General features: G+C 34.3%; 1 protein-coding gene and 1 long non-coding RNA gene across 2 annotated transcripts; both read left to right on the top strand.

Moving 5' to 3' along the window:
* Positions 1-911: 911 nt before the first annotated feature.
* LOC117928035 (cucumisin-like) lies at positions 912-5,411 on the top strand. The gene is made up of 10 exons (XM_034847787.1): positions 912-984; positions 1,152-1,240; positions 2,561-2,652; positions 2,726-2,969; positions 3,080-3,593; positions 3,705-3,808; positions 3,930-4,148; positions 4,258-4,369; positions 4,457-4,670; positions 4,839-5,411. The coding sequence occupies exons 2-10, from the start codon at positions 1,167-1,169 to the stop codon at positions 5,360-5,362; spliced, it is 2,097 nt and encodes a 698-aa protein (XP_034703678.1). The 5' UTR covers positions 912-984; positions 1,152-1,166; the 3' UTR covers positions 5,363-5,411.
* A 936-nt stretch (positions 5,412-6,347) lies between these two features.
* LOC117929217 lies at positions 6,348-8,348 on the top strand. The gene is made up of 3 exons (XR_004653710.1): positions 6,348-6,440; positions 6,857-6,987; positions 8,276-8,348. It is a non-coding gene; the product is annotated as an uncharacterized LOC117929217 (long non-coding RNA).
* The last annotated feature ends 11,430 nt before the right edge of the window (positions 8,349-19,778 follow it).

Raw genomic sequence — 19,778 nt, 5'->3', positions numbered from 1 at the left:
TCCTCATCAATCTCGTATACAAAACCACTAGAAATTATTTACACAGATGTTTAGGGTCTCGCACCAATAATTTACTTTGATCATTATCGTTATATATATTATTTTTATATCATTGCATTAATATTTGATATATATTGAAGTTAATTAAAGATAACTTCTAAAGACAACATATAAGGCCTGTGTGACCAGGCTAAATAAAAATTCAAGTCGTTCTAAGCACTTTATCATTGACTCGGGCAGAAGCTAACTAGCATTGAAGAACAGATAAGAGCATAGACTCTGCTTCGTAGCTGTAGAATGATGGAATATATCTAGTAAAGTAGACCGATATTGTGTCTGATTCAACGTAATACTCCAGAACATATATATAATTGCCAAAAACATTGGAACTATGGAACTATAAGATAGAAATGAATGCATGACAGTAAGTTGATCATAATAATGAAGACCTACTCGGATTTTTTTTTTTTTAAATAAATAAAAGAGGTGTCATTTAATTTGATTTTGTGCAAGACCCAGATTGCTGTTTCTGTACACACAACCCTGATGGACAACACTCATGCATGCATCTTAAACATATCCTCCAAAAAAAATTTTAATAATATATGAGAAAAATAATGGAACTGTTGGCAGTAATCGTGATCAGAAGCATTAGAAACTAGGTGTAGATACATTCGGTCACTACATTAAAATAAAGTAAAACAAAATCCAGGCCCTCAGGATTAGAGTTAGCCGGCTTTGGACTGTAATATTTGTTGGCGAGGTTAGCAATGATAGTTTGAGAACCCAATGAGGGGGGTTGGGTCAATTTCCTATAAAAGGTAGCTTCCATGCAAATACAAGCACTTACCCCTCAAGCTTCTGGGACTCCCCTTTCAAATTCGAATGGGCAATATGGCATGTCCCCCTTCGTGGCTTCTCTTGATTAGTCTTGCTTGCACTCTGCTTATTAGCTGCAGTGGAGCAGCCAACAAAGATCGAAAGGCAAATAATCTCTCTTATGGACCCTGCTGCCATTTTATTTTATTTTTCTTCGTATTTTGTGATGGTCACTGAGTATATTTGAGAAACAGTCGATGCATGTAAATGGTGCATGGGATACAATTGTTTTATAATAGAACTGATGGATTTACGAGAATTTGTGGTTGCAGGAGTACATTGTGTACATGGGTGACCTTCCAAAAGGTCAAGTGTCGGCGTCATCCCTCCACGCTAACATACTTCAACAAGTCACCGGCAGGTAATTAGCTTCTTTTTTTTTCAAAAAAAAAAAAGAAAGAAAAAAAGAAACAAATATGATTTATGATTTATAGTTAAAGTTGTCTTGAATTGTTTTTCGTATAAATAAAAAAATGAAATAAAATTTAACATTGAAATGTTAAAGAAAATAGATCTTTTGTGGTGTTTTTGTATGTTTGTGACATGGTATTTCCAAGAATAGGATACCATGATTACATTTGCATTGAGCTTTTTGCTGAAAATTCTTCCATATGCATTGAAGATGAAAGATTGAAAAAGGAAATTCTTAGTTGGATGATTACAGGTGTATTTGGGAATTGTTTTTAAGAATAATTTTTTGTTCTAAAAAAACACAGAAAACACGTTCGTAATGAAAAATTGTTTTATATTTTATATTCTTAAAAAACAGAAAGTATGGTGTTTTTAAATAACATCTTTTAATTATTTTCTATTGTTTTATACTTTATTTTTTTATGGTTGTTTTAAAAAATAATTATAAAAACATGTAAAATGATTAAAAATAAAACACTATATATAAAAATTATTTTGAAAATATATTTAAAAACATTAAAAACTGGTTAAAAACATTTTAGATTTTCAAATGAACTTTTGTTATACAAAAATCATAGAACAAATTTCAAAAATTGTTCTCAAAAATTATTTTTTAAAATTGTTTTCGAAAACAATTCTCAAACATACCCTTTTTTTTTCCCTTTGGTCTTCTATTATTGTATTTTTTTTTTTTTTTTTGTTCATCAAAAGAAAATAAAATAAATAATAAAGTACCTTTGAGATATATTTCTTATTGTCTGTTTTTTAAAAATAAAAATAATAATAATAATAACTTCAACATAGAATGCAAGAATTTTTAAAAATTTATTTTTAAAATATAATGATTTTTATAAATTCTTTTAAATAGAGGTATTAAAAATGGTTTATTACATCAAATTTTAAAAAATTAAAACATAATATTTTAAAATATAAGATAAATCCATACTTTTTACATAAAAGTTACCATATTTTACAGGTAAGTTACTACAATTTTTTGTCATGAAACTTTGTTCTTTAAATTTGTATTTTTTTCAAACGGACATCAACTTTAAGTTTGCATGCCCACAGAAGGGCAAGTCAAACTCAATTTACCAGGATTACATGGGGATAAATTTTTCTAAGGTTTGGGAAAAAAATGGAACTTCATATGGAAAAGTATATTATATACACACAGATTATGATAGAAGAAAAGAAAACCACACACTGGAAAATCTGGCAAGAATGAAGATCTTTTAGTGGCCTAACTTCTCTAATGGATTGCATTCAACAGTAGTGCCTCCCAATATCTCCTCCATAGCTACAAGAAGAGCTTCAACGGATTTGTCGCAAAGTTGACCGAGGAGGAGTCGAAGAAACTGTCCGGTGGGTGAATTATCTATCATCTTAAATTGTCCTATATTTGTTTCCCAGCCTGATTGTAACTTTGTATATCCAGGCATGGACGGGGTTGTGTCTGTGTTCCCAAATGGAAAGAAGAAACTCCTTACCACAAGGTCGTGGGACTTCATCGGCTTCCCCCTGGAAGCTAATAGAACAACTACTGAAAGTGACATTATTGTTGGAATGCTGGACACTGGGATCTGGCCTGAGGCTGATAGTTTCAGTGATGAAGGGTATGGTCCACCACCAACCAAATGGCAGGGCACTTGTCAAACCTCATCCAATTTCACCTGCAACAAGTAAATGATCCTTTTTTTTTTCTTCTTTATAATTTCATCTGCACACATACACCAATGAGATATACAGAGAGACCCCAATGCTGCTGAACAAAAAATTTAATGCTATGCAGTAAAATCATTGGAGCTAGATACTACAGGAGTGATGGAAATGTACCCCCAGAAGATTTTGCATCACCAAGAGATACAGAAGGCCATGGGACACATACTGCATCCACAGCAGCTGGAAACGTAGTTAGTGGGGCAAGCTTACTGGGCCTTGGCGCAGGAACAGCTCGAGGAGGGACTCCTTCAGCCCGCATTGCAGTGTATAAGATATGTTGGGCAGATGGTTGTTATGATGCAGATATCCTTGCAGCGTTTGATGATGCAATTGCGGATGGAGTTAATATTATCTCTCTTTCAGTTGGGGGATCCTTTCCTCTGGATTACTTTGAAGATTCAATTGCGATTGGAGCTTTCCATTCCATGAAGAATGGGATACTCACATCTAATGCTGCTGGTAATTCGGGTCCTGATCCTGCTTCTATCACAAATTTCTCGCCTTGGTCTCTCTCAGTTGCTGCTAGCGTCATTGACAGAAAGTTTCTGACCGCGTTGCACTTAGGAAACAACATGACTTATGAGGTGAGATAGGCATTGACCACAATATCTACTGAAGGGATCTCACATCTGAGATAGGCATTGACCATAATTGTCCTTTCCCAAATTATCTTGACCTCTTGTTTACACATGTAGGGAGAACTCCCTCTAAATACTTTCGAGATGAATGATATGGTCCCTCTCATTTATGGTGGAGATGCGCCGAACACGTCCACAGGATCTGATGGATATAGCTCCAGGTGAAAATTTGAAATCTGTAATGGTATTCATTGAAGTTTACGGACGCCCATTTAAATGAAGCTTCAGTGAGGTATAATATTTTGAAGAATGAAAATGCACAAATTTTATCATGAAATGTAGGTACTGCTACGAGGGCTCCTTGAACATGTCTCTGGTAACGGGTAAAATTGTACTCTGTGACGAGTTGAGTGATGGGGTGGGAGCAATGAGTGCTGGAGCAGTAGGTACTGTAATGCTAAATGATGTCTACACAGATTTGTCTTTAGCTTTCCCCTTACCTACATCCTGCTTGGACTCCAACTATACTACCAACGTTCATGAGTATATAAATTCAACTAGGTACTTTTCAAACTCATAGTCTCCAATTAATTTGATTATCATTCTTGGTGAGCCTATGGATAACGTTTAGATCATACTAATTTTCTTGCACTTCTTCCTTTGTAAACAGCACACCAACCGCAAATATACCGAAAAGCACCGAGGCTAAAAATGAATTGGCACCATATGTAGTTTGGTTTTCGTCGAGGGGCCCAAACCCTGTTACCCGTGACATTCTCAGTGTAACTCAGATATTCAATTTCCTCCGGATCTTTCCTTTGTGTACCCGCTTCTTTCTTAATTAGTTGCAATGTCTTGTAACTGTGCAGCCTGACATCGCCGCGCCAGGAGTTGACATTCTAGCAGCATGGACAGAAGCTTCAAGTTTGACAGGAGTTCCAGGGGATACAAGAGTAGTTCCATACAATATCATTTCAGGGACGTCCATGGCTTGTCCACATGCTTCCGGGGCTGCTGCCTACGTTAAATCATTTCACCCAACATGGTCTCCTGCTGCTATCAAGTCTGCCTTAATGACAACTGGTAAGGGCTTCATCCATAATCTGTGGGCATTTTTCAAACTAAAATTTTTTAGGCAGAGTATCTTGTTCAAGTACTCTTTTTGAAAGCTGCTTTTGTAGACAGACAAGTTGAAGTACTAAAAGAACCCGTATCTGTAACTAATGCTCATGTTTCCATTGCCATTGGCAGCTTCACCCTTGAGTGCTGAAACCAACACCGACCTGGAGTTTTCTTATGGGGCAGGTCAGTTGAATCCCCTACAGGCTGCAAATCCTGGTTTGGTGTATGATGCTGGGGAGGCAGATTACATCAAGTTTTTGTGTGGACAAGGCTATAACACTACAAAGTTGCACCTTGTCACGGGAGAAAACATCACTTGTTCTGCAGCCACAAATGGAACTGTTTGGGATTTAAACTACCCTTCTTTTGCTATATCTACTGAGCATGAGGCAGGAGTTAATCGCACCTTCACTAGAACTGTCACAAACGTCGGATCACCAGTCTCAACTTACAAGGCAATTGTGGTTGGCCCTCCAGAGTTCAGTATCAAAGTTGAACCAGGTGTACTTTCATTCAAATCCCTTGGGGAGACGCAAACCTTCACTGTCACTGTTGGTGTGGCAGCACTAAGTAACCCTGTAGTATCAGGCTCTTTGGTGTGGGATGATGGGGTTTACAAAGTGAGGAGCCCCATAGTTGCTTATGTTTTTTAGTCAAATATCTAGTTTCATACATCTTAGTTGGTTCTTATTTAATTGAATAAACAGAAGAGATGTATTGTAATAAAATCCAACGCAATTCTATTTGCTCTATAGGAGAAATGCTTTGAGATACATGGCATATGCTCCTATAGTTTCATAAATTGTCATCAGGAGGCTCCTAATTGCTACTCTGAAATTATTCTGATTTGTTTCTACTATAATTGTCCAGAATGCAATGAGAGAGATTGTGTAATAGGAAAGGTACTCGGTTTTATGCTACTTAAATGCGAAAATCTTGTGAACTTCAGAAACAATATGATTTAAAAAGCACTAGAGATTAATTTCAAGCATTTATGAATGTCCAAAATTCCCAGATTTTAATCTCAAGAAAATTAAACAATATGTATTTTTGTAGCTTTGATTTGGAATCACTACATATTCTCTCTCAATCTCCTACCCATATTCTCACCCTCAATCTCGATTCACCCATATCTTTTGTAACCTGTATATAATACAGTCAATAACAAAGTGAAACCACAAGGCTCTTATTTCATCATTCCTACCAGCCTAACATGATATCAGAACCCTACTTGCTCTAAGCAAGCCTGCAATGCACGTCGGGTAGCCTCCATCTTCCTTCTCATTTTTCTCTCTCTCTAAAACTACCTCACATCCATCAATTATGGCTGATGAAATCTCTTCCCCCTTTGAAAATCCAGTTGTTCTCACAACCGAAAACAACCTCCCATCTCAACCAAACACCCTCATTCCATCAACACTGCCACACAAATGTCTTTCAAACTCATCAAAGTGAATTATGTGTCATGGAGAGCTCAGTTCACCAATCTTCTCTTTGGATATGATCTACTAGGCTTCCTCGGTGGCACAACTCCTTGTCCTCCCGAAAGCATACCATGATCTGGTTGCACAATGGGAAATATGGCATGTCCACCTTCATGGCTTCTCTTAATTAGTTATGACCTGAGACTCTCTTTCCTCTTTCTTTACTTGCAGAACAAAGAAAGTGGATTCTTTCACCTCTAGACTCTTAGATATTCATTCCAAGATGCAAGAAATGAATAAGAAAGAGGTAATTTGTATAGTAAAGCATTTGGAGAGCAAATTATGACAGGATTTAGATATGATCTTTTATAACATGTCAATGTGCTAATCAAGCATGTATTGGACTCATCTCCCCGAATTAAAAATAAAAAATAAAACAAACATTTGGATGTACAAATGAGGTTAATAAGCCACAATATACTTTGTATTTGCAATATTATGCACTGTTATCTAAGCTTAATGAACAAAAATTAGGCTAGCTTAATGTGGAATAAAATGAACATGATGGAAAATTTTGATTGTTATCTGGTAGCTGGACCCCCTCAACCTATTTTATTTCATCAAGATAAATTTCAGTGACTATCTGTTCTAAAAATGAAAGTGGATTAAGTTAATTGTTCAATGGTTGGGAAGATGCTGATCTTGTTTCAAACACTATGATAGGAAATACGCTTGGGTTTACATCGATCAGATTATATGCTCGATGAACAAACAAAATTACTTCTCCAAATAGAGCTGAACACAATTTCATCTTCGTTTCCTGGCCTCAGTTGTCTTGTCACCGAGCTACACAGGTTTTGTAATTTATGCTTTTTTCCTAATAATAAATCATGTTTCTGGACTTTGTTTTTGAAGTCTTATGCAAGAATGACAAAGCAGCTGTTTAAAACTGTTCTGGTCATATAATTTCTCTGAAATTGAACTAGTTGTTTGGTGCATCCCTCTTCTTCTCCTGTATGAGGGATATATGGATCCTAGTTTCAAAGATGCTGATGACTTCAACTAGGCTGCTGCAAACATTTGGATTTAACCTAAATGAGAATTTAGTATACTGTTTTTGACTTGTGCATTGGCAGAGTACTCTTTCATGCCCCATGATATCGTGCCATCCATAAAATGCTCTCAAAATAGGGGTGGACCTGCTTTGTTTCCTCCCCACTCAGCATACAAATATACTCTGTTGCATGAAGATCTAGAAATGTCATATGGAAGTATATCATTTTGTTTCTAACCATATTCTACATATTCTTATGTGTTGTCCACAAAATCAATAAAGTACTGTCAACTCTGCTTAACAAAGTCTTTTTCTCAACTACTGTTAAGTTATCAGCAATCATACCATTTCCTACTCCCATCCATTTCTTGTTTGCCTATCTCTTATCCTTTTGTCACATTCATTTTGAGATTATTCCTTTGTTGGTGCATTGATTTGTTTTTGTTCCGCATGGCTGAACCATCTTAAACAACTCTCCTGTTCTCAATTAGTGCCACCTTACCTTCTTTTACAAGTGCAGTTATGTCTTATTTTATCCTTTTGATAACATCACTCATCCATCTTAAGATCCTCGATGCAGCTGCACTCATTTTTTGAAGATGTTGTTTGATAGCACAACTTCCTGTACTAACGAACATAGCTGCTCCTATAAGTGTCTTCTAAAAATTTCCCTTCAATTTGATTGGTAGTCTACAATCACATAATACCCCAGATGCACCTTTCCACTGTTTCCATCCTGTGCTATTTGTATGGTCAACATTCCCCTCAGTCTTTCTTCCATCCTATATAAAGGAAATGGTCATTTTTGGGTTCCTTTTGGACTTCAAGTTTTTGCCTTAGATGAAAAGAAACAAATTTCACCATACTTTTATTTCTACTTCTAGTTTTTCTGAGATTACATTCCATATATTTTGTCTTAGTACTGGACTCCTATTTAAAAAATTTTACATTCTAAAGTATCTCTCCATGATTTTAACTTGCAATTAAACCCCATTCCAGTTGAATAAGTTAAAAATACATACCATTACAAAACAACATGCATAAAGAACCTTCAAGAAGTATCTAAACTGTAGTTAATCATTTTGCAGGAGCTTACTTAATCATTATGGGAAACACCTTGGATTAGATTCCAAAAGGATCCCTGGAAACAGTGCAGTAACTTGAAAGTGAGGAGCCCCATAGTCGCTTATGTTTATGACTTAAAGCATTAATGCTTAATGCTTCGAGATACATGGCATATATATGCTCCTATAGTTTTATAAATTGTCATCAGGAGGCTCCTAATTGCTACTTTGAAGTTATTATGATTTGTTTCTATTATAATTGTTCAGAATGCAATGAGAGAGATTGTCTGTCAAAGGCACTCAAATGCGATAATCTTGTGAACTTCAGAAATAATTTGATTAAAAAAACACTAGGAATTTAATTATTTCAAGCAATTGTTTAATATCCAAAATTCCCAGATTTTAATCTCAAGAAAATTAAGCTTCATCACCTCCATTTGGACCCTGATTTTGGGACTAAAAGGCATAACTCCTGATTTATGCTGAAAATTGATTTTCTTTGTTAGAAACTCTCATCGGTTCACCAAGTCAGGGGGTCCTATTTAATTTATCCCATTCCAGCTCCTTAAGTCAAGGGTTTTGATTTGATTTTAATTTAATTCTGATTATATGTAATTTGAATTTGTCAATGCACTCCAACAAATTTCACATTTTACTACCTTAATTTTAAGCGCAAATAAATTTTTATGAAAAAAAGAAGATTTTTGTAACAAATTTTATTTTCATGGCAAAAATAATTTTTTTTAGAGAAGAAATTTGTACTCAGTGGCAAAATATCATATATTCGTGACAAATCATTTTTATGCATATACATTTTATATTTATGGCAAAAAGTCACATTTAATCATAATCATGATTTATTAGTTTGAGTAGAACTTAAAACACTGAAGAAGGTCAGAGAAAAATAAATTTGTAGTATATATATATATAAATCTTAATTGGATAAATGTACTAGTTTTTTTCTTTATGCATTTGTTATTGTCTGGTATTATTAATTTCGTCTATAGAGTAAAATTAAGGCTTCATGCTCTTTTGTTTGGTTGCAGAGAAATTGTATGAAACATAAATGAAAATTTTGAGACTTGGATTTTTGGTGTGGGACTTGAGAAATGCTAGCTTAATTTTTTTCTTCGAGAAATGCCAGTTCTTAGAGAATTATCACTAAAAGCCTCTCAAATTCTTGTTTTGTTGTAAAGAATCCTTTTTCTCTGCTTTTGTTTGGTGTAATTTTCCTCCAATTTGGTAAAGGTTTTGAATCCACAATACCAATTTTATTTTGGGTTTTCTCTCTTTTGTTCCAATTGTGTTGTTCGGTTCGATTTCTTTGGTTTTTCTTTTCTCTATTTGATTGTAAAATGGACTTTAATTTGTGGTTATATCAGGTTTTTAGGGTTTAGACTGATCGGGATTGGTCTTAGGGTATCGAATCTTTTGAAATGAAAATCGAGGATTTAGATGATGTCGAATCTGATGGGAAAGGCAGTGTTTATGGGAAGTAGATGGTTAGGGTTGATGCCAAAAGGGCTCTGGTAGGGGCCAGGGCTCGAATCCTCTTCTACCCGACTCTTCTGTATAATGTGTTTTGGAACAAGATTCAGGCCGAGCTCGGATAGCGGGATGAAGTTGATCAAGTTTTGTTTTCTCTCACTTTTGTGCTTGTTTTAATGATTGATTTCATGCTTATTCTATGCCTGATTATTGACTTGAGCTTTATATATTAGATTTTTCATTGTTTTGGAGTAAAAAATAATAAATAATAAATAAATTCCTAGTGCAATTTTATGGGTTAATTGTGGTGTGTTTTCAATTTTTTTAACCTAAATAAAGTAAAGACATAAAAGGTTTAAAATTTTCTTTTCTTTTCTTTTGCATGGTGTTCTACAAAGCCAAATTGAAGGTTTCATCTCTTTAGGGTGTAAAACTATAGCCATTTCTAATTTGTTATTATCTGCCACATGGATAACAAATTCCCTGTACAACAACTTTCTAGTGTGTAACAGAATCATCCCTATTCCTCTGTTTCTTTCTTCTTCTCCTCATTTAACTGGTTTTGAAATTCATGTTATGCATGTATATGAGTCGTTGCTGGAGGAGTGTTTTTTTGAGTTTACTAAATCTCTCCATCTCCATTGCCGCAAAAATTTCTCATTCAACTACCATGACTAGAGTTGTAGAGCTCTCATATTGCAATCTTCTGAATTAGTTAAGAGTCTAGAGGCTTTCCCGTGATGATTCCGATAAATATGAAAAAATAGAACATTAATTGGATTGAATTTTTTCTATCCAGAAATCCAATCTAATTCAACGACCCAACTGAGTATGTTTCTAGTATTGTTGAGGTTCACTTGGATAGGTATGAAGCCAAGAACGCCATTAGAAGAATATGCTAAGAGGCTTACAAAACACTTTTGAAGCTCTCATCATTGGGGTTGGATGATAACTCCCATGTGGCTGTGAAGAAGGTAGATGGTAGAGGCCAAGCTGCTGAGAGGGAATTTGAGGTATATATCTTTTTGTGAAAAATAAAATAAAAAATAAAATAAATAAATAAATGAATAAAGGTTTCCATTTTGAGGGTTTGGCATATTGCCTCATCATGTTCTTGATCACATTTGAAAATGTAGAATGAGGTGGAATTTCTCTCCTCGGATATAGTAGTCAAGAGGAGTCAAAGTTTCTTGTTTATGAGTTGATGTAGAGGACAAGGAGTTGTGCCATAGAGGAAGCTCAATAAATCATATCTAAAGAGAAGATTGGTGAACTGAGCTCTCTAGGACGCATAGTTCACTTTGTTGAGTTTGAATGTCATGTGTGGTAGCGTTTGTGGGAATGAGGGTGTTTGGTTGAGATGAGAGGTTTCGGTTGTTGGAACAGTTGGATTTTCAGAGGAGGAAGAGATTTCATCAACCAAGACTGATGAAGGCAGTTTTAGAGAGAGAAAAAATGAGGGGGAAGATTGAGGCTACTGGACGTGCATTGTAGGGCTTGTTTAGAGCAAGTAGGGTTCTTATACCATATTAGGTTGGTAGGAATGATGAAATAAGAGCCTTGTGGTTTCACTTTGTTATTGATTGTATTATATACAAGTAAGGAGGAAAATGTCGTGAAATATCGGCGATATATCGCGTATTGGAGGCAAGCGACACGACATTTTGAGGAAATAAGTCAGAGGGCCAATTTTTCGCAAAAAAAAAATGGCCAAAAAATTGACGATATATCGGCGATTAGTGATAAATCGGCGATTAGCGATAAATCGGCGATTTTAAGGAAAAATCGCCTGGGACGCCAATTAATGGCCGACTTATCGGTGATATATCACCAATTTTTTGGCTATTTTTTACGAAAAATCGGCCCTCTCTCCAGCGTGATCTGACGGCCCAGATCACGCCCGTGTTGATCTGACGGCCAGATTTGAATTTCAACGGTAATAAAGATATCCAAAGGCCAAATTGCTCCCAATTTGTGATCCAACGGCCAAAATTAAATTTCAATGGTAACTTAAGGTTCCAACGGCTATTTTGGCCAAAATTTCATCTATAAATAGCCCATTTTGCATCAATTTCATTCATTTTTGCTTTGATTCTTCATTTGCTCTCTTATTACTCCAATTTTTTCTAAGGTTGCTCAATTATTCAATCATTTTAAGGTATGTTTGTTTTAAATTGTAATTAATTTTGTTTGCAATGGTAATTAATCATGTATTTTTAATTAATTAGTATGTTTGCAAGGATAATTTAATGTTATTTTTACATTCAATTGTAATTAATTTGTATATTTTTATTGAATTAATTTAGGTTAATTTGATTATTTAATTATAAATTGATATATTTATTTTAGATGATTATTTGTGATTTAGATTCACATTTAGAATTACATTAAACTAGTTAACTTAACTAAACTATTTAATTAATTTAATTAACATGGTAAATTATGTAATTAATTTAATTAACATGAACTATTATATTTTGAATATGAAATATGTTCATTTTTATGATTATTGGGATTTATTTTCATATTCAATTATGATTAATTTTTATATTTAGTAAATTTATCATAGAATTACTTTTAGATTTAAAAAATTAATTTAGCTAAATTATTTAATTAGTTTAATTAACATGAACTACTATATATGGAATATTAAATATGCTCAAATTTTTTTATTATTGTGATTTATTTTCATATTCAATTATGATTAATTTTTATATTTAGTAAATTTATCATAGAATTACATTTAGATTTAAAAAATTAATTTAGCTAAATTATTTCATTAGTTTAATTAACATGAACTACTATATATGGAATATTAAATATGCTCAATTTTTTTTATTATTGCGATTTATTTTCATATTCAATTATGATTAATTTCTATATTTAGTAAATTTATCATAGAATAGAATTACATTTACATTTAAAACATTAACTTAACTAAATTATTTAATTAGTTTAATTAACATGAACTACTATATATGAAATATTAAATATGCTCAATTTTTTTTATTATTGCGATTTATTTCCATATTCAATTATGATTAATTTCTATATTTAGTAAATTTATCATAGAATAGAATTACATTTACATTTAAAACATTAACTTAACTTTTTTTATTTAATTAGTTTAATTAACATGAACTACTATATATGAAATATTAAATATGCTCAATTTTTTTTATTATTGTGATTTATTTTCATATTCAATTATGATTAATTTCTATATTTAGTAAATTTATCATAGAATAGAATTACATTTACATTTTAAACATTAACTTAGTTAAATTATTTAATTAGTTTAATTAATATGAACTACTATACATGGAATATTAAATATGCTCAATTTTTTTTATTATTGCGATTTATTTTCATATTCAATTATGATTAATTTCTATATTTAGTAAATTTATCATTGAATAGAATTACATTTACATTTAAAACATTAACTTAGCTAAATTATTTAATTAGTTTAATTAACATGAACTACTATATATGGAATATTAAATATGCTCAATTTTTTTATTATTGTGATTTATTTTCATATTCAATTATGATTAATTTCTATATTTAGTAAATTACATTTAGAATAAAAAAATAACTTAGCTAAATTATTTAATTAGTTTAATTAACATAGATTTAAATTTAAGTGTATTTTTCTTGCAATAGATTTAGCATGGCTAGTGAAGGTGATTCTGCCATGCCAAGGCGAGATCTGGCTTGGAAGTATTGTTCACCAATTAAGGGTAACCGAAATGGAACAATTTGTAATTTCTGTGGGTTGGTAATGAAAAATGGAGGCATCGCGCGATTCAAGTCTCATTTAACGCATAAGGACCCACATAACAACACCAATAAGTGTCCAAGAGTGTCACCCGAAGTGAAAGAAAAGATACGATTATTGGTGCGTGACAAAAAAAAAAATAAAAGCAAAAGCAAAGAAAAATGCTGATATTGAAGATATTCGAGTCAATTACGTGGCACAATGGGGACTCATCATACACATTTGGTAAACGAAGATGATGATGATGATGAAGATGAAGATGATGATGATGATGATGATATGTATCCGACATATATGCACCCAGATGAGCAGGATGCATATCGATCTGCAGTTCGTGCCTCGAAAGCATCTAATTGGGAACGTGAACAACATGAGAATATTGTAGGAAGCAAACGCAAACCGAGAGAGTCTTCTACTGGTATACCGTCGATGATGCGAAAATCACAGAGTATGCGACATTCGCATCATTCACCCCCTATTGGCCCTTCGCTTTACAAGTCTTCTGTAGCAAGACAAAAAAATATCAAAGATATATTCAAGGGTGGTGCAAATAAAGAAACGATGGGACGCTTAATCAGCAAATTCTTCATTTATGAGAGTGTCGCTCCCGCAAAACAAAGTCTCATCACTTCAAGAATATGATTATTGGTGCACAACAAGCAGGTAATTACTAATTTATCAAATGTTATATTGTGTTATACTTTTAGTAAGTATAGTATTTTGTGACATGTTTTACATATGAAGTGCAGGAATGGGAATCGAACCTCCATCTCCATATGAAATAAAGAACAAGTACTTGGAAATGGAGTACAAAGAAATGGAAGCTTATGTGAACCAACAAAAAGAAAAATAGAAGACATATGGGTGCACAATAATGTCAGATGGATGGACAGGGCCCACGAAATTAAGTATTATTAATTTCATGGTTTATTATAAAGGGACCACGGTGTTCCTTAAGTCAATTGATGCATCGAACTATATCAAAGACCACAAGTATATATACGAGCTTTTGAAGACTATTATCAAAGAAGTCGATAAGGAAAATATGGTCCAAATTGTCATAGATAATGGGTCAGCATTCATGAAAGCAGGGAAACAATTGATGAAGAAGTATAACTTATATTGGACTTTGTGTACGGTGCACTGCATCGACTTAATCTTTGAAGACATCGGTAAAAGACCCAATGTTATTGAGGTGATAAACAACAATGTTTTAAAAACCGGACCGGACCGGCCGGTCCGACTGCCGGCCGGTCACCGGACCGGTCCGGTCCGTTCATTTGGATCGGATGGGGATCGAACCGGGGTCGGACCAGTCGAACCGGCGGTCCAACCGGTGAACCGAATGAACCAGCCGGTTCAATTGATTTTAATTTTTTTTTTTAAACAACATCAAAACGACGTCGTTTTGATGCTTCTGGCATCAAAATGACGCCGTTTTGGAGTCCTATTTAAGCAAAGGAGATCTCCATCTCCAGGCTGCGCCGCTGCAAGGGATCCCGCTCCAGCTCCAGCCCGCGACACCAAGGGATCTCACCGACGGCCTGCAGCAGCGACACTCACAAGGTCCCGCTGGTGGCCCACGATACCAAGAGAGATCCGCGACACCAAGGGTAGCTTCCCCCCTCTCCTCCGCCCGAACGCATCCCTGGCGCCGACGTAAAGGCAGGTGAGGTCCGTAGCTCTGTTCGTTTCATATCAATAGGAATCCGTGTTAAAGAGAGAAGTAGATTTTGAGTCGTTGGCCCAAAAAATGGGCTGCTATGTGTGCGGGCCGCTTGCAACGTTAAGGTTGTTAGGTTCTTGAAAATTGGCACATGTGAGACAACTCGCGGTGGTCACCGTGGAAGTGAATTTGCAGAGGGATTTTCCAGATTGTCAAGTTATTTTTCTATAAAATTGAGGTATTTTATTATTTTAGAAATTTTGGATTATAGTGTGAGATTTGGATATGCTTCTTATTTTAATTTTTAAAAATAAAAAGTAATACAGCATAAAAGTTTAACATCCTGTCAACTTGTACTAAACAAATTAATTGCCTATGGTTTAATTAATTGCCTATTCATGAGAAATTCTTATGTAACTTAAAGCAAATTGATTTAGTTTATAATATGATGGAATGCATAGGATGCTTTAATAATTCTTATTTTAAAAATGACCTTACCTTTGATGAAGAAGTGGTAAAATAATGATATAATGATATCATATATTAATTATATACGAGTAATTATGAAGATTGATCCATTTTGGACCACATGTATGTTGACGCATGCCATAGAGAAAATGTGAAAGCATGCATTGAAAAAGAAGCATAATTTACATAGAATTTATTAATTTTTTAATTTTTTATAATATATAAAATAATAAAATATATATTTATGATGTCACCGGTTCGATAGCGGTTCGACCGCCGGTCCGACCGGTGAACCCTGAACCGGTAACTTTTTCAATTCAATAACCAGTCCGGTTCTGAAAACATTGATAAACAATGCTCGTAAGATAGCTAACTTCATTTACAATCATGGTTGGTTACTAGCACAAATGAGAAAGTATTGTGGTGTAGATATTGTTCGACCAGGAGCTACAAGGTTTGCTACCAATTATATTGCTCTTGACAGTCTTCTCAGAAAAATGGTTGATTTGAAAAAATTGTTTATGAGTGATGAATGGGCACAACACACACTTAGTCGAACGAAACTTGGATGAGAATTGGAGCAATTATTGTTTGACCATACGTATTGGGACAGATTGACAAATATAGTTTCATTATATGAGCCATTATACGTGGTGCTTCGACTTGTAGATTCTGAAGTTGTTCCCACAATGCCATTTGTGTACTAGCTTATGCACGTGATGAAAGAGAACCTTATTCGTCAAGGAGCTGGAGATTGGATGTTCAAAATAATATAAGATCATTGGGAGAAAGCACTAAAACATCCACTTCATGCAGCAAATACTTAAGTACTATATATCTTTATAAGTTTTTACTTTGTATTTAAGTTTCTTTAAAAAAAATACTAACTCTACTAAATTTTATTATAGCATACTTCTTGAATCCAAGATTTCAATATAGGCGTGGAGTTGGTAGTGATCCAGAACTACTTCAAGTTGTCCATGATGTTTTTGTAAAATTAGATCCAACTACTGAATCGCTTGGTCAATTTCGAAATGAGGTGAAAAAAAATTGTTATTTTTGTCAATAAAACAATAATTTCATTCATCAATTTATTTAAACGTTTACTAACAAATATGATATTAACAAATTAAATGTTGAATACATAGCTTGTACTTTTTCAAGATGCAAAAAGAGGATTCGATAAATCGAACGGCAATTGTAGCAAGGTCAACCATGGTGCCCGGTGAGTCTTTATAGGAAAAAATTGATTATCATTATTGTAAATTCACCACATAAGTATTTATATGATTATCAAATTCGTTGCAGCTGAATGGTGATTTATGTATGGGAATCAAACACCTACATTGAGAAAGTTAGCCATCAAAGTTCTCTCACAAACTACGTCATCTTCTGCATGTGAGAGAAATTGGAGCACGTTTGCTCTCATCCACACAAAGCAACGAAATCGTTTGGCTTACCCTCGATTAGAGCAATTAGTTTTTTGTTACTATAATATAAGGCTAAAGTTACGCGATATAGAGGCAAAAAATGATCGAGTTGCTGAAAAAGATTACCTTGATCTTCTTGACATTTCAACTGAGGTGGGTGAAGAAGAAAATAATCAGTTGTTCCAATGGGTTAGGCCTATACACTTGGATGACGAAGTTGGAAATCCTTATCCACGAATTGCCGCTCATGCTCGAGAATTTGGAGTTAATGTTGAACGTGTGTTGTCCGAAGAAATTCACTTTGAAAGTTTTAGCAAAGATACTGATGATTCACTTCAGGCGGCATTGAATTCGCACCACAAGATTGACTCCACAAGTGCTAGCCATAGTAGTAGACCTAGTGCTGCAGGTACTTCTGCTTCTGGTTACGATGGTTCAAGAGGTGGAACTGATGATGGAGGTGATAATGGGAGAAAAGATATTGATGAACGTCGACATAGTCAATATCCAATCGGCCAATTTACTTATGAAAATGATTTCACACACTACACACATGATGAAGACCATGGCTCTAGAAGAGTTGGTCCAGGCATAGGAGCTATTAGGAAGCCTTATAGAGGAAGAGAACGAATGATGGAACCATATAATGAGGAGTTACTTTTAGGGAGTTTTGAATCTATGAGTATAGGGACTCAATTTAGTAACTCCTCGAATGAGGCTAACGTCTACCCTCCTCATGTGATGAGTTATGGTTAACCTTCAAGTTCAACTAATGAAGAGTATGGTATGTCGTGTTATTCCCCTTCCAGAAAAATGTCATACCAAGTTCCATATCAGATGGAAAGAGGATTTGGCATTAACACATGGGTGAACTTTGAGTATTTTATCCGTGTAAAGGCAGTGGGCAGGACTCAAGAGATATATGCATGGCATGTTAGAATTTTTAACCAATATTATCGAGGCTCATTGAGTTGGTACCAATATTGTCTCCAACAGCAAGTCGGGGTTACTTCATCTATCAATCCCATTGAACCACATCGATCCTCATTTTGGTACTAAAGGGACATTGCAATGTAATGTGTACAAATTATTGATATTTAATGAAATGAAGTATTTTATGTGACTTTATAATGAGAACAATTACGAAATTAACATTTCTTATAGGTCGACATGATATAATTACATCTAATATCGCAAATTATATCATATGTATATCAAATTTTTCAATAAAACAACTTTAAAGTGTTTATTATACTTCTAATTATATTATTATGAGGTTTTCCTTGCATTTCCATGAGTTTTTAACAATTTTAAGCCTATCAATATTTTTTTCCAGAATATCCGCCGATATATCCGTAAAATCGAAATACCGATATATCCGTGATTACCGATATTTTCATCCTTGTATACAAGTTACAAAAGATATGGGTGAGTTGTATGCCTAGAATTATATAATCAAGATTGAGGGACAAAATATGGGTAGGAGATTGAAAGAGAATATGGATAGCGTAATCTGGTTCTACGATGCTAATCTACAACCACAAGTGCAAGTTATGGAAACGACAATATCGTCTAATTCTCCATGTCATTCTTGCTTCAGCCACATGGGTTGTTGTACCACTCATCTCCTCTACAACAACATCTCATGAAGCATGAAAGAAACTAGAGACCACCTAGGAAAACCAATCACATACTAGAATGCTAAATCTACGTAATATTCTTATGAAGAGAACCAAGGATTCTCGATCCATTGTTGAATACATGCAGACCATCAAAACCATTATTAATGATCTTGCTCTCATTAGTTATCCTCTCAATGAAGATAAACTCATCATCCATGTTCTCAATGGATTGGGCAATGATTTTAAAGAAATCAATGCTGCCAATCGAGTCAAAGAGTCACCAGTGACATTTGAAGAACTTCATGACAAATCATAGGATTAAGAAACTCTTCTGAAGTAAGATAATGCCCGAAAGGAAACTTACTAGTTATTGCTCAAGTTCATAAATAAATTCCCTAATAGTAAAAAATATAGTACTAAACATCTAAGAGGTAATTTCAACAACAAAGAGTCAACCAATACTTTTGGCAACAAAAATATTTTTTACCATTAGGGCAAAAGGACTATTTAGGGTAATCAAAGATTCTTCAATCAAGGCAATTTCAATTCCTAGTAGCATTACTGGTATACCACCAACGATAACAATCAACGTCAAATTGTTTGTCAACTGTGACAAAGTTGGTCATAGTGTCAAGGTATACCATGCATGCCCACCACCACAGTTGTTTCCTCGAGCCAACTACATGGCTAGTGATCAAGCCGAAGACGGTGGCACTTGGATAATTGATTTGGGTGCCTCCCACCACATAACTCCTGATCATCAAAATCTCTTACCATACTCCGAATATGGTGATAATAAGGACATTATGATTGGTAATGGTAATGGCATTCCCATAACTCATGTTAATTCCACCGCACAATTCACCCACAACTACTTTCTCACTTAGCAATGTTTTGTGTGCACCCTTGATTAAAAAATTCTTCTTTCTATTCACAAATTCATTTTTGGATCCTCATCAATCTCGTGTACAAAACCACTAGAAATTATTTACACAGATATTTAGGGTCTCAAACCAATAATTTACTTTGATCATTATCGTTATACGTATTTTTTTATATCATTGCATTAATA

The sequence above is a fragment of the Vitis riparia genome, chromosome 13 (assembly GCF_004353265.1).
Source record: "Vitis riparia cultivar Riparia Gloire de Montpellier isolate 1030 chromosome 13, EGFV_Vit.rip_1.0, whole genome shotgun sequence".
NCBI lineage: Eukaryota > Viridiplantae > Streptophyta > Magnoliopsida > Vitales > Vitaceae > Vitis > Vitis riparia.
Note: the sequence above shows the minus strand (reverse complement) of the source record. Positions and strands in the feature narration are given on the sequence as shown.